We start from the raw sequence: 16,333 nt of genomic DNA, 5'->3' as shown, positions 1-16,333 counted from the left end.
ATTGGTAGATTATAATTATCTGTACTGAAATTCTTATGCAAAGAAAGCTAAACTTGAACTTTTTCTTGGAAGAGTGTTGCTTCTCAATTTTTAGAATTACCTAGACATTTGTAATTAGGCAAGAAGGTATCTATTATTAGCTTCTATGATGGGATTAATTTAAGCCATTAGCTTTTCTCAACCCCTCATTTATATCAGATTATTTTACAATAAGGGGTGAAATTTAAAAATTATATCGTAAGTTCTTATCAATAAGAGTTTTACTTGTGGTTGAGTATAGTATCCATAAAAATTTATTAATGGGTGCTAAGAAATAAAACCAAAATACAGTATCATAGCTCATGTTTCACAGATGTTATCAGAACAGTCTACAAAGTAGACTCTCTTATTGAGTTGTAAGGTCACATTTGCGAGGAGGTTTCAGGGAAGAGTTAGTAACTATACAGAGGCTTTGCCCTGGAAACCAACGTTGTTCACAGCTGCTGCTGAGTGAAAGGACTCTATTCATAGGATTACAGTCTTTGGACAGAGTTAGAAGCTTTTGGCTGTGTAGTGGTTTTATACCAACAGGATTTTTACTATGTTTCAGTGTAGCAAAGGACTATTGTTAACAAAACACTTGAGTACTTATATAATAAAATGAGTTCCTTTTACAGTTTGGAAGTCTTAACAGTTATTTACCATTTAGACTTAGATTGTAAGATTTTTGGTTTGGTTTGGTATTTAAATAACAATGGGGAAAATCAACTTGGAGAGGGATTTGCTCACATTTTTGGGAATTTAAATATTCTCATAGCAAGGTGTTTTTTTTTTGTTTTTTTTTTAAACTGAGTCTCATTCTCTCTCCCAGGCCAGACTGCAGTGGCACATTCTCAGCTCACTGAAACCTCCGCCTCCCTCGTTCAGACAATTCTCTTGCCTCAGCCTCCCGAGTAGCCGGGATTACAGGCGCATACTGCCATGCCTGGCTGATTTTTACATTTTTATTAGATACTGGGTTTCACCGTATTGGCCAGGCTGGTCTCGAACTCCTGACCTCAAATGATCCACCTGCCTCAGCCTCCCAAAGTGCTGGGATTACAGGCATGAGCTTCCACGCCCGACTCATAGCTAGTTTTAAATATCTTATTTGCAGCTAAAAAAATATGGACAGTAATTCGGGGAAAATGTGACAAAAGTGAATTTTAGTTAATGTATTTAAAATTCACCCTGAATCAGGCGCAGTGGCTCATACTTGTAATCCCAGCACTTTGGAAGGCTGAAGTGGGGGGATTGCTTGAGCCCAGAAGTTTGAGAGCAGCCTGGGCAACATGATAAGATCTCATTTCCATAAAAAATGGAAAAAAAAAAAAAAAAAGCCAGGCGAGGTGCCTCATGTCTGTAATCTCAGCACTTTGGGAGGCTGAGGCAGGCAGGTTGCTTGAGCCCAGGAGTTCAAGACCAGCCTGGGCAACATGACGAGACACTGTCTCTACAAAAAATACCAAAAACAATTACCCAGGCATGATGATGCACCCCTGTATTCTCAGCTACTCGGGAGGCTGAGGTGAGGGGATACACTCAGCCCAGGGAGGTCTAGGCTTCAGTGAGCTGTGATCTGGGCGACGGAGCAAGAGTTCGTCTCTGAAAAAAAAAATTCGAAAAAAGTAAAAATAAAATTAACTCTGTAAAAGCTTAAATTTGTAGTGCTGTTTTGAATATAGTTTTGTATGCATGCATGTGTGAAAAGTCATTAAGTCTGTAATGAAATATAGTGTATCCATGAAGCCATTTTAGAATTATTTGTGTATATTTATGTACATATACTTATAAATAGATACAAACCTTTGGTTCCACTATTACCAGATTTTCCTCTTGCTTGTTTGTAGCTACTGTATATTTCTTTAGGAAGTACTCATAGTCTTTAGGTCACATTAGCTATTGTCAAAATTTAGATATGAATCATTAATTTATGTGAAAATAAATGTTTGTCTTTGATTTCTGTTTACCTGTAAGGTGGATTCTCAATATCCTCCTGTTCAGAGACTTATGACCCCAAAGCCAGTTTCCATAGCAACAAATCGAAGTGTTTATTTTAAACCCTCTCTGACTCCAACTGGTGAATTCAGGAAGACTAATCAGAGAATAGATAAAAAGTGCAGTGTGAGTATATGTATATTTCCACCAGTCTTCGAATATTGATTAGAATGAATGAGACTAAATAATGTAAAATATAAGTACTCTACGATTGTATTCTAGCAACTATATAACGTATAAAGGTTGTGAGTTAGTGATGATTATGAATTGTTATACTTTTAAAATAGTTGTCACCTTGATCAAATCTTTTTTCTGAGACAGATCCTCTGTCGCCCAGGCTGGAGTACAATGGCATGGTGTCAGCCTACTGTAACTTCTACCTCCCAGGTTCAAGTGATTCTCCTGCCTCAGCCTCCTGAGTAGCCTGTTTCTTGTTTGTGGTATTGTTGAACTATCTGAAAATAAATTTCAGACATTATCTTTTGAACCCTAAGTACTTTGACATGCGTCCCCTAAGTGCTTTCTCCTATATTATCCCATCTACAAAAATTAATACTAATTTCTCAAAATTATCTAATATCTAGTCCATATTCAAATGGTTTTTCATAGCTGCTTTTTTGAACCAGGACCCAAGCGAGGTTCAGATGCTGCTTTTGGTTTTGTTTTTCCAGTTCTCAAACCCTCACCTTGGCCACATTGGTTTCTGTTTCTCGAGATAATTCACGTATCATACAATTCTCCTATTTCAATTCGGTGGTTTTAGCATGTTTAGAAAACACTTTATAAATGAAGTGGTGGTGGTTCAACTGTTCAGCCATCATAATGGTAAATTTTAGAACATTTGTATTGCTATCTCTCCCACCCTTCAAAACTCTCATACCCATAACCATTAGTAGTCACTTAGCATAATGTTTCCAAGGTTCATTCACGTTGTAGTTTGTTTCCTTTCCTTTCCCTTTCCTTTCCTTTCCTTTCCTTTTTCCTTTCCTTTCCTTTTTCCTTTCCTTTCCTTTTTCCTTTCCTTTCCTTTCCTTTTTCCTTTCCTTTCCTTTTTCCTTTCCTTTCCTTTTTCCTTTCCTTTCCTTTTTCCTTTCCTTTCCTTTCCTTTTTCCTTTCCTTTCCTTTCCTTTTTCCTTTCCTTTCCTTTCCTTTTTCCTTTCCTTTTTCCTTTCCTTTTTCCCTTTCCTTTTTCCTTTCCAACAGAGTCTTGCTCTGTTGCCCAGGCTGGAGTGCTGTGGTGTGGTCTTCACTCACTGTAACCTCCGCCTCCTGGGTTCAAGCGATTCTTTTGTCTCAGCCTCCTTAGTAGCTGGGATTACAGGTGTCTACTACCATGCCTGGCTAATTTTTTTGTATTTTAATAGAGACAGGGTTTCACCATATTGGCCAGGCTGGTCTTGAACTCCTGACCTTGTGATCCACCCTCTTTGGCCTCCCCAAAGTGCTGGGATTACAGGCCTGAGCCACTGTATCCGGCCCATTTCTTTCCTTTTTATGGCTTAATAATATTTCATTGTATGGATATACTAGGTTTTGTAGATATTTCATTATATGGATATTCTAGATTTTGTTTTATCCATTAATCAGTTGAGGGACATTGGGATTGTTTTTACTTTTTGGCTATCATCAATAATGCTTCTATCAACATTTGTGTGTAAGTTTTTTTTTGTGGACATGTTTTATTTCTGTTGGGTTTATATGTAGTAATGGAATTGCTGGATACATAGATTTTTGAAGAGACCAGGCAAATTGTCTTATTAAATGTCCCATAATCTGGGTTTGTTTTTTTGTGTCATTTAACTTGTGTTTATTTTGTTTATTTAACACCTTATTGTTTATGTCTTTGCTTAAATTTAATCTTATTTCTTGCAACTCAATTTCTTGAAAACCTTGAAACTTAGGTTACTACAGTGATTGCCCATGTACTTTGTTGATTCACCAGTCATTAACATTTTGTCTTGTTTTCTCTACCTCCATACTTTTAAGGTAACATTAAAATTTTGAAAAATATTTTGAACATAGGGTTGTCCTGGTGGCTCATGCCTGTAATCCCAGTGCTTTGAGAGGCTGAGGCAGAAGGATCACTTGAGGCCAGGAGTTTAAGACCAGCCCAGGCACCATAGTGAGACCTTGTCTCTAGAAGAAAAAATACTAGCCAGACATGGTGGTGTGTGTCTGTAATCCTAGCAAGGCGAGAGGCTAAGGCAGGAGAATCACATGAGAGCCCGAGTTCGAGGCTGAAGTGAGCTATGATTGCACCACTGAATTCTAGCCTGGGTGACAGTGAGACCTTCACTCAAAAAAAAAAAAAAAAAATTTTTTTTTTTTTGAACATAATTTGGATTTTTACAGATTTGTAAGAAAAATTTTAAGAACTTTTTACTACATTTGTTTTATCTTTTTCTCTGTATTCTTATAAACAAGGGATTTCCTTACATAATGTGTAACAGTGATCAAACCCAGAAGCCTAACACTGGCACAGCACTGTAATCTACAGATTTTATTTACATGTTGTCAGTTGGCCCAAAAGAAAAAATTCTAACATCATGTCTTGCATTTAGTTATCATGTCTCTTCGTCTTCATTAGCCTACAACAGTTCCTTTTGTTTTTTGTTCTTGTTTTGTGTTTCACAACATTGACAATTTGGAGTATGGAAGCCAGTTAATGTTCTGCAGTTTTATGATTATCTGATGTCTCCTCATGATTAGATTTCAGTTATGTACTTTGGCAGTGAAAATCATTGAAGAAGTGTGCTGAGCTGTTCTCAGTGTTCAGAAGGCACAGGCTACTAGTTTGTCCCATTCCTGGCAGTGTGGTTATTAAATAAAGTGGTGTCTGAGGATTCTCCACTGTAAAATTACGATTTTCCCTTTCGTAATGAACAAGTATCTTGTGGGAAGGAAACTTTGCCATTATATTCTTTTCAGCCACGAGTGTTAGCATTATTGATGATTCTTGCCTGTATCTTTTTGGGCACTTAATTGATTTTTCATATTATAAGGTAATTCAGGCTCATCGCATACATTTCCTGCCCCAGCCCTGTAATCAGCCATTTTTCCGAGGAGTCTTGATTTCTTTCAGTGGAAGTATTCGTACTTTAAGTTGCAGAGTGTCATTTCGAAACAAATTTTGCTTGTACAATTAACAGGACAGAAAGAAGGATAAGTAGAAGTAATTTTGTGTTAGGTTAGTGAGTGTATTGTCTCTGTACTACCATTTTGTTAAAATAATGGTTGTGCTCACTGACATTTTTTTGTATAATCTCACTGTAACTCTTGGTTACCATTCAGAAGGCAGGGTATAATTTCAAATTGTAGGACTCATTAACTAAAAAGCCCTCAAATTCCTGATTCTAGATGTTAAAATTAATGGGCAGCAAGGTGGTACTAAGAAAATTTTAACACATAAACAAACATATAAATATGTGTGTATTTCCCCTGCAGACTGGATATGAAAAAAATACGACACCAGGACAAAATAGAGAACAACGAGAAAGGTACTATCATTTCGTATTCAGCTGTACTGCTTTATATTTAATTTGTAAGGTCTATATTTGATTTACATGTACTTTTTGAAGATTAAGATCAATGAATAGAAACTTTGTACAAAGAAATCTAAGATTTTAGAATCACATTCGGCTGCCTGTTTTCTTGTTAGCAGTTCTAGTTTTTAGGTATTTAGTTAATAAGTTATGGACAAGAATAATATATCAATTATTTTAATTTTGTTTTTATTTGCCAGTGGCTTTTCATATCCAAAGTTCAGTTTGCCTGCAGCCAATGGTTTATCTTCTGGAGTGAGTGGTGGAGGTGGCAAGATGAGACGAGAAAGAACACGCTTTGTTGCTTCTAAAGCTCCAGAGGAAGAGGTAGGGTTGTATACTCATATACTCTTCAGGTTTATTTAAAAAGCGTTGGTGTGGTGGTGGAAAGGGGAGACCTGTAGGGGTGGGGTTTGAGGAGATCCAGAGCAAAATTAGTCTGCCCTCAAAACAATCCTTTCAAAATGTATGCTGAAAATCTAACCTAGTACCTTAAATTTCATGGGTATCATAGAACAAAACAAAACTACCCATACTTTTTCAAATAAGGGAATTGCAATTGAAATTATTTGACCCTTGGTATTACTGTATAGTTTTGTATTTGTAAAACTTGCTGTTTGTATTCTTTTTTTGAGATACGATATCGCTCTGTCACTGAGGCTGGAGTGCAGTGGCACAATCTTGGCTTACTGTAACCTTTGCCTCCTGGGTTCAAGTGATTCTTGTGCCTCAGCCACTCAAGTGGCTGGGACTATAGGTGTGTGCCACCACGGCTGGTTAATTTTTGTATTTTTACTAGAGATGGGGTTTCACCACTTTGGCCAGGCTAGGTCGAACTCCTGATGTCAAGTGATCCACCTGCCTCGGTCTTGCGAAGTGCTGGGAATACAGGCTTGAGCCACTGCGCCCTGCCTGTATTATTCTTACTTGCCTTTTCCTCTTTTTTTTGGTGTTGTATTGTGAAAGGTGACTAAATTTTTATCACTACTTACATATTTATTCAGTTTGAAGATTTACCATAATCCATTCTGCCATCAGGATACGTTTTGGTAGATTTTAATACACATTAAAGTGAATATGCACTTTTCTATCTGCATACTTGAAATATTTTCTCTTTAGCGTATTTACCTAGGAATGGAATTGTTGGATTGTAGGGGATGATCCACAGCTATAACTGTATTAGATGTTGCCATGCTTTCCCTTCAAGATAGTTTTGCAGTTTAACATTTCCAGCACATGACAGCGGGTAGATCTTTTTCTTTACCAGTATTTGATTTTGTTAGTTTTGAGTTGTTTTTTTTTTTTTTGAGATGGAGTCTTGCTCTGTCGCCAGGCTGGAGTACAATGGCATGATGTCGGCTCACTGCAATCATTGCCTCCTGGATTCAAGCAATTCCCCTGCCTCAACCTCCCGAGTAGCTGGGACTACAGGTGCTCACCACCATGCCTGACTAATTTTTTGTATTTTAGTAGAGATGGGGTTTCACCACGTTGGCCAGGATGGTCCCCATCTCCTGACCTCATGATCTGCCCTCCTTGGCCTCCCAAAGTGCTGGGATTACCGCTGTGAGCCACCACGCCTGGCCTGCTTTTTGAATTTTTGCCAGTATTATGGATGTGAGGTGGTTTGCCATTGGAGTTTTAGTTTGTATTTCCTTGTTCACTAGGTTGATGGGGGGCATCTTTTTGTGTGTTTTTGGACATTTGAGTTTTCTCTTGATCCATTTTTTCCTATGGGGTTATATATATATATGTCTGTGTGTATATATGTATTATTATGTATATTAAGAAATATGTATGTATATGTATATGTAATTTCTTATTAGAAAGAGTTCTTTATATATTCTGACCATAAATGTTTGGAAAACATAGGGACAGATATAAGATTGGTTAAATTAACCTTTCTGTCTATAGATTCCTCTTTTTTCTGACTACTTTGAGTTGAACACAAATCTCATTTTAGTTTTGTTTTAGATGCATTTCAGCCTAGCTTAACCATTTGAGTTTTGCTACAGAGTCCTTGTGTTTGTCATTAGTTTCCAATAAAAATTTCACCAGTGACTCCCTCATTGACCCATGAGTTTTAAGAGTGTATTTTTCGCTTTGTAAACATGCTTTTTCTATTTATAGTGACAGAAACAAAATCATGTTTTGGTTGAAGTTTTTGGATGTCTTAGTTTTCTTCATGTCTACTGGTATTTTGCTCTGCAGGATTGGCGTGGGATGTCTTGCTTTCTTTTTATCCCTGCTTTTCTTTTCCTAGTTAGCAGTCCTATATAGCTCACCAGAATCATGATTTCCTTGGCAGTTTTCACTTTCTGCCATATAAATAGACTTGTCATGAGATTTGGAATTATGTTGGTAGACATGGCTCAATTACTGGTCTGGAGGCTTTGTCTTTCCCTTAGGCTCTGTTTCTCATCTACTATAGTATTGTGAAGGGCGGGAATGTATTTTAGTGTATACTGTTACCTGGAAAGGAAATATATTCAATGCCATTGATCATACAAACAGTATATAAATTTTGTAGGTTTTGTAGCAAACCAATTTTCTTTTGTCATTAAAGCTCTTTATTAATTATATTTAAGAAATGGGTTGTCGGCCCTTCATGGTGGCTCACACTTGTAATCCCAGCACTTTGGGAGGCCAAGGCAGGTAGATCACGAGGTTAAGAGATCCAGACCATCCCAGCCAACATGGTGAAACCCTTCTCTACTAAAAATACAAAAATTAGCCAAGCCTGGTGGCATGCACCTGTAATCCCAGCTAACTCAGGAGGCTGAGGCAAGAGAATGGCTTGAACTCGGGAGGAGGAGGTTGCAGTGAGCCGAGATTGTGCCACTGCACTCCAGCCTGGTGACAGAGCGAGACTCTGTCTCAAAGAAGAAAAAATGAAAGAAAGAAATGGATTGTCTTGCCTTGTGGAAATAAGGAATTTATTAGGTTGGTATAAAAGTAATTGCGGTTTTGGACCATGAATTTTAAGTCCTTATAACTAGGCTCAAACACATCTTTATTAATCAAAACAGGAACCATTACAATCAACACATTTTTGCCAACAAGAAATAAATTTGCTTATTCCTGTAGTGCAAAAATCTGTGCTTTGGGATTTGCTGAGCTCTTGGAAAACATTTTCTGCATCCTGCTCTTACCAGCATTCTACTGCAAAAAGTTTTCAAGATGCTTGAAGAAGGGTAGTCAGTTGGCGAGAGATCAGGTGAATGTGGCAGATAGATGAAGCAAAACTTTGTAGCCCAGTTCCTTCAACTTTTGAAGCATTGCTTGTGCGATGTGTGGTCGGGCCTGTGGAGAAGAATTGGTCCCTTTCTGTTGACCAGTGCCAGCTGCAGGCACTTTACTTTTTGGTGCATCTCATTGATTTGTGGAGAAGACTTCTCAGATATAGTGGTTTTGCCGAGATTCTGAAAGCTGTAGTGGATTAGACCAGCAGCAGACCACCAGAAAGTGATCATGGCCTTTTTCCTGGTGCAAGTTTGGTTTGGGAGGTGCTTTGAAGCTGTTTCTCAGTTCAGCCACTGAGCTGGTTGTCACTGGTTATTGTGTAAAATCCACTTTTTATTCCATGTCACAATCCGAGAAATGGTTAGTTGTTGTTGCATAGAATAAGGGAAGACGACACTTCAAAACAACGATTTTTTTTATTTTCACTCAGCTCATGAGATACCAACTTGTTGAGCTTTTTCACCTTTCCAATCTCCTTCAAATGCTGAATGATCGTAGAATGGCTAATGTTGAGTTCTTTGGCAACTTCTTGTGTAGTTTAATTCAGGGGATCAGCTTTGATGATTGCTCTTAACTGACTGTCATCAATTTGCAGTGGCTGGCCATTATTACACTCCTCCTCTTCAAGGCTCTTGTCTCCTTTGCAAAACTTTGTGTGTTTTTTTCTTTTGTTTTTTGCTTCTTTGGGTGTTTTGTTTTGAGACAGAGTCTTGCTTTGTTGCCCAGGCTGGAGTGCAGTAGCATGATCTCATCTCGCTGCAACCTCCACCTCCTGCGTTCAAGCTTTTTTCCTGCCTCAGCCTCCTAACTGTGATTACAGGATGTGCCACAGGCCTGGCTAATGTTTTGTATTTTTGGTGGAGACAGGGTTTCACCATGTTGGCCCCACTGGTCTCGAACTCCTGACCTTAAGTGATCCGCTTGCCTCAGCCTCTCAAAGTGCTGGTATTACAGGGGTGAGCCACCATGCCCAGCCTCCTTTGCAAAACTTCTTGAACCACCACTGCACTGTACATTCGTTGGCAGTTCCTGGGCCAAATGCATTGTTGATGTTGGCAAGTTTTCTTGGCTGCTTTACAACCCATTTTGAACTTGAATAAGAGAATGGCTCGAATTTGCTTTCTGTCTAACATCATTTCCACAGTCTAAAATAAATATAAAATAAACAGCAAGTACTACGTCATCAGCCAAAAAACATAAAGAAATGTGTATTAAAGTGATGTATAATATAACCACATTTATTTAAGAATGTATTCCAGTTATCAAATGGCAAATTTCTATAATGCAAAATTGCAACTACATTTGCAGCAACCTAACAGTATCTGATTCATATAGCATGAGCTATATCTATATAGAATAGGTTTAGATATCCACTTCTATAGTTATTTTAAATGCAATGCTGCTTTTTTGTTTCAGATGTCAGATATGTTCAGACCACGAATCGTTTCTTTGTTCAGTTATAATTAGTGGAAATTTTTGGTAAAAGATTAAAAAAAGACTGGTTACAGTGGCTCACACCTGTAATCCTAGCACTTTGGGGAGGCTGAGGCCAGCGCATCACCTGAGGTCAGGAGTTCGAGACCAGCCTGGCTGTCCCATGTCTACTAAAAATACAAAAATTAGCTGGGTGTGATGGTGGTATGCGTGTAATCCTAACTACTCAGGAAGCTGAGCCACAAGAATCGCTTGAACCTGGGAGGGGCAGGTTGCAGTGAGTTGAGATTGCACCACTGCACTGCAGCCTGGGCAACAGACTGAGACTTCGTCTCAAAAAAAAAAAAAAAAAAAAAGATTAAAGATTATTTTTATTAGGGGAATGGGGAGTGTATTTTCATGGGCCTTTGGAAGAGTCAAACTGAAGAGATTTAATGAAGTGTAAACAGATTAGGCTAATTTCAGATAGTGTTGCTATTTACCAGGAATGGATATATTCTGATCCACTAAATTCAGGTTAATAGAACTCTATATGTAAAATTACCCATTTGGCAATATGTTTTACATTTCACTTTATCTTAGATTCTACAGTGTGCAGGGATTGTAGTCATTAAATATATTGGCCTTTTGCTTTTACTGTGCTACCAATCGTGAGATTTTGTTGTTGTTAAAAAGCTCATTGATAGAAAACACGTGGCAGTATATAAGAAAACTTGAGTCTGGAGAGACTTAATTGCTTGCTCTTGTCATGTACAATCCTGCCACTTACTAGCTGAGTGACCTTGGTCAAATTAGCCTCTTTGTACCTCCTCAGTTTTTATCTGTAAAATGGACATAATAATAAATACTGAGTTCATGTCTACCACTAAATGGCTGTATGGTATTATGCCGTATATCTCCCTGCCTCAGTTTCTTCATGTATGACATAAGTATCTACCTCATGAGATAACCCATGTAAGGATATTAGATAGTGAATTGTGAAATGTTTGTTCTGCTTGAGATGTCTCTAAGCATCAAGTTAGTAGAATTCTTGGGTTTTTTTTCTCTCTTAGATTCGTGGGATCCACTTATGATCTACTAAGTCAAAATTTGGGGGAGTAGAAATCAAATGATAGAATTGGTTCAAGGTTAGTAATATAAGGATTCAGTGTGGACAAGTGTGTGGCTTGAGGAGTTGGCACGAGAGTGTAGATTATACAGTTGATGTTGTTAGGGTTCTAGGCTAGAGGTTGGACAGAGAAGAGAAGCTTCCCAACAAAATAAGCTAGATGCATCTTTTGTTTGCTCTTCCTCTCCCAGTTGATTATGACAAATTTCAGACATAAAATGTTGAAAGAATTGTGCAGTGGATACACGTAGTAGCAGTTAGATTCCAACATTTTATGTTATATTTGCTTTATCAAAAAAAATTCTACATGTCCATCTCTTTTTTTTTTTGGTGCATTTTAAAGATAGTTGAAGACATTAGTACACTTTACCCCCAAATACTTCAGCATACATAGAATGAAGTAGAGTTAAATATTTGTTATTATTATTATTTTTTTTTTGGTAATTTATGAGATCTGATGTTATTTTTTATAATGTAGCAAAATTTACATGTAACGAAATGTTAAATTCTTAGGGGTGCCATTTAATGCATTTGGCAAATGCTTATACCTATGTAATCCAACCCCGTATCGATAGATTGAATATCTTCTCTATCTCCCTAGAAATTTTGTCTTCCTTCTCAGTCACTTGCCATCACCTCCCTCCCCAGAGGCAATCACTGTTCTCATTTTTCCCACCATATTTTGGCTTTGCTTGTTCTGCAACTTCATATAGTTACTCACTACAGTTTTTTGTCCCTGGCTGTTTTGAGTAAAGCTGCTATGAACATTTTTGTTCAGGTCTTTTTGTAAATAAATTTATTTCTCTGGGGTAAATACCTGGAGGAAGAAGTGCCAGGTTATATGTTTAACTTTTTAAGGAGTGTCATACTGTTTTCCAAAGTGTTTGTGCCATTTTATATCCCTCCCAACAATGTGTGAGCATTTTATTTAGTTTATGTCCTTACCAATAGTTGATAGTGATCTTTTAAATTTTAGTCATTCTGATTTGTGTGTGGTGGTATCTCATTGTAATTTTAATTTGCATTTCCTAGATGACTAATAATATTTTGTTCTTTTTTATGTGCTTATTGGCCATTTGTGTACTTTTTTTTTGTGAGATATCTGTTCAGTTCTTCCCCTCCCCCCGCCCCCAAGATGGAGTTTTGCTCTGTCGCCCAGGCTGGTGTGCAGTGATATGATCCCTGCAACTTTAGCCTCCAAGGTTCAAGTGATTCTCCTGTCTTAGTTTCCCAAGTTGCTGTGATTACAGGCACACACCGCCATGCCCAGCTAATTTTTTGTATTTTAGTAGAGACAAGATTTCACTGTGATGCCGGGCTGGTCTCGAACTCGAGCTCAGGCAATCCACCTGCCTTGGCCTCCTAAAGTGCTAGGATTACAGGTGTGAGCCACCACGCCTGGCCCTTCTGTTCAGTTCTTTTGCCCTTGTAAGAAATGGGTTGTCTTCTTTTATTTCTTTTGAGACAGTTTCACTCTTTCTTGTTGCCCAGGCTGGAGTGCAGTGGCGCCATCTTGGCTCATCACAACATCCACCTCCCAGGTTCAAATGATTCTCCTGCCTCAGTCTCCTAAGTAGCTGGGATTACAGGTGTGCCCCAACATGCCCGGCTAATTTTTTTGTGTGTATTTTTAGTAGAGACACGTTTCACCATGTTGGCCAGGCTGGTCTCGATCTCCTGACCTCAGGTGATCTACCTGCCTTGACCTCCCAAAGTTCTGGAATTACAGGCATGAGCCACTGCACCTGGCTAGTTGTCTTCTTACTGAGTTGTAGGAGGTCTTTATAAATTCTAGTCCTGGGTACTTTGTAAGATACATGTCTTTTTTTTTTTTTTTTTTTTGAGAGAAAGAAAGAAAAAGAATAAAGAAGAGGAGGAAAAAGGAAAAGAAAGAGAGAGAGAGAATAGGAGTATTGCTTTCCTGCCCAGGCTAGAATGCAGTTTAGTAATGGGTATTGAAAACCTCTTTTATACCAATAATTATACTTGATGTAAACAGGAAGGAATAAGGGAAGAAAATAACAAACGAGCAGCCAACCAATATTTCATTTAAACCTATGAAATGCTATGCGATTACTGAGGAGTGATTTACTTCCAATTATGTAGTCACTTATGGAATAGGTATGAGGTGGTAATGTATGTTTTATGTATTTGAAGTGGAGAGTTCTGTAAATGTTTATTAAGTTTACTTGTTCCGGGTCTGAGTTCAAGTCCTGGATGTCCTTGTTAATTTTCTATCTCGTTGATCTATAAAATCGTTAGCTTTTCTTGTTACATTGATCCTTTTGCCGTTATGTAATGTCCTTCTTTGCCTCTTTTGCTCTTTGTTGCTTTAAAGTCTACTTTATCAGAGGCGAGAATTGCATCTCCTGCTTTTTATTTATTTGTTTATTTTTACTCTCTGATTGGTTAATAAATCTTCCTCCTTCTCTTTGTTTTGAGTCTTTGTGTATCGTTGCATGTGAGATGGGTCTGGATGCAGCATACCTATGGGTTTTGGCTTTTTATCCGATTAGAATATATATAACTTTAATACTGGCATTTGATGCTAGCTGGCTGTTTTGCCCATTAGTTAGTGTAAATTTTTTGTTGTGTTAATGTTCTTTTCTTTTTGATATATTTTTGGAAAGACTGATATTGGTTGTTCCTTTATATGTATAGTGCTTCTTTCAGAAGCTCTTGTAAAGCAGGCCTGGTGGTGGTGAACTCTCTAAGTACTTGTTTGTTCGCAAAGGATTTAATTTTTCCTTCGATTATAAAGCTTAGTTTGGCTGGATAGGAAATTCTGGGTTGAAAGTTCTTTTCTTTAAGGATGTTAAATATTGGTCCCCACTCTTTTCTGGCTTGTAGGGTTTCTGCTGAGAGATCTGCTGTAAGTCTGATAGGTTTCCCTTTATGGGTAACCTGACCTTTCTCTCTGGCTGCCCTTAGTATTTTCTCCTTCATTTCAACCCTAATAAATCTGGCAATTATGTGCCTTGGGGTTGGTCTTCTTGAAGAATATCTTTGTGGTGTTCTCTGTATTACCTGGAATTGAATATTACCCTGCCTTGCCAGGTTGGGAAAGTTTTCCTGAATGATATCCTGAAGAGTATTTTCCAACTTGGATTCATTCTCTTCATCACATTCAGGTACACCTATCAAACGTAAATTAGGTCTTTTCACATAGTCCCATATTTCCTGGAGACTTTGCTCATTCCTTTTCATCCTTTTTTCTCCAATCTTGTCTTGTTTCATTTCACTGAGCTGGTTCTCGACTTCTGATATCCTTTCTTCTACTTGATCAATTCGACTGTTTAAACTTGTGCATACTTCGCAAACTTCTCGTGTTGTGTTTTTCAGCTCCATCAATTCACTTATATTCCTCTCTAAATTGTCCATTCTCGTTAACATTTCGTCAAACCTTTTTTCAAGGTTCTTAGTTTCTTTGCATTGGGTTAGAACAAGTTCTTTTAATTCACAGAAGTTTCTTATCACCCACGTTTTGAAACCTGCTTCTGTTATTGGAACACACTCGTAATCTATTAAGCCTTGTTCCGTTACTGATGAGGAATTGCGATCCCCTGTAGAGGAAGAGGCATTCTGATTTTGAGTATTCTCTGCCTTTTTACGCTGATTTCTTCCCTTCATTATATATTTATCCGTCTGTTGTCGTTGTAGTTACCGACTTTCTAACTAGGTCTCTGAGCAGACGTCCAACTTGTTGATTCCCAGCACTGAAATCTGAGCAAACCACTGCGCCGGCCAAAACAGCAGTGTTAAGATTGGTGGTGCTTTTCTGCCCGGGAATCTCCAGACTCTGCACCAAAAACTGGCGCGCTAAGGCACCAGCAAAACCGCCGCGCCGGCCACAAGAGTCGCCCTGGCGACACGTGGAGCTCCTCTGCTGGGAATCTCCTGGTCCGTGAGCAACAAATATTCGTCTGAAAGTGTGGCGTCCTCTCGTTCTCTGCGCTTTCACTGGGAACTACGAGCCTGAGCTGCTAGTGATCAGCCATCTTGGATCTCAAGATACATGTCTTAACATATTTTTCCCCCAGTCTGGCTTGCCTATTTATTTTCTTAATGATGTCTTTGATCGGCAGATGTTTTAAATTACATGAAGTCTGGATTTTTTTTTTTCTAATATTTTTATTCTTCTTTGTGTCCTAAGAAAATTGTGCCTATCCCCAGGCTGCAAAGATAGTTTCCTGTGCTTGCTTCTAGAAGCTTTGTAATTTTGCTTTTATAGTTTTTCTTTCTAATTTCTTTTGATTTTTATATTTGACCCATGGATCATTTAGAGATGTGTTGAATTTTCAAACATTTGGGGGGAGGATATTGATTTCTGAGTTAATTTCATTATAATTAGAAAAAGATTCAGATTATGTCTTTAGTGTTTTGAAATATATTGAGACTTGTTTTGTAGTTCAGTATATGGTCTACTTAATAATTCTTGAAGAAAATATGTTCTGTAGTTGGGTATAGTGATCTATAGAAGTAAGTAAGGTGACTGATAGTATTAGATCTTTGTTCTTACTCATTTTTCAGGGTATAGTTAGTCTGTTAAATTATTGAGAGATGGAGGTTAAAATTGCCAATTTTTAATTGGTGAATTTGTCTTATACCCTTAGTTATGTCTTTTTTTTTTTTTTGAGATGAGATGTCATTCTGTCACCCAGGCTGGAGTGCAGTGGTGTGGTCACCCGAGCCTCCCAAGTAGCTAGGACCACAGGCACGTGCCACCATACCTGTCCAATTTTTAATATTATTTGTAGAGACAAAGTCTCACCATGTTGCCCAGGCTGGTCTCGAATTCCTGTGCTCAAGCGATCGTCCCATCTCGACCTCTCAAAGTGCTGAGATTACAGGCACATGCTACCATGCCCAACCTCAATTTTTGTTTCGTGTATTCTGAGGCCCTCAAGACAGCATACCCTTTACATTTGTTCTATGGCTCCATAGTGATTGGTCCTTTTTAAAAAACCTTTGGAAATATTTTTTGTCTTGA

At 38.1% G+C, this 16,333-nt stretch overlaps 1 protein-coding gene across 6 annotated transcripts in view; it reads left to right on the top strand.

The window, feature by feature from the left end:
• The window catches only part of NUP153 (nucleoporin 153), a 79,878-nt gene that overhangs the window by 33,216 nt on the left and 30,329 nt on the right, over positions 1-16,333 (top strand). For 4 of the 6 annotated variants that reach the window (XM_012476534.2, XM_012476535.3, XM_064363019.1 and 1 more), the window contains exons 9-11: positions 1,996-2,142; positions 5,461-5,513; positions 5,759-5,885. In XM_012476534.2, the coding sequence (XP_012331957.2) occupies positions 1,996-2,142; positions 5,461-5,513; positions 5,759-5,885 (327 nt within the window). Of the gene's footprint in view, positions 1-1,995; positions 2,143-5,460; positions 5,514-5,758; positions 5,886-16,100; positions 16,194-16,333 lie in introns of all 6 variants that reach the window. The other 2 variants (XM_064363020.1, XM_012476536.3) reach the window with 2 other exon arrangements.

This window comes from Aotus nancymaae, unplaced genomic scaffold (genome assembly GCF_030222135.1).
Source record: "Aotus nancymaae isolate 86718 unplaced genomic scaffold, 86718_ANA_hifiasm-v0.15.2.pri h1tg000051l, whole genome shotgun sequence".
In the NCBI taxonomy this organism is placed as follows: Eukaryota; Metazoa; Chordata; class Mammalia; order Primates; family Aotidae; genus Aotus; species Aotus nancymaae.
This window is presented reverse-complemented; position numbering and strand designations above follow the sequence as displayed.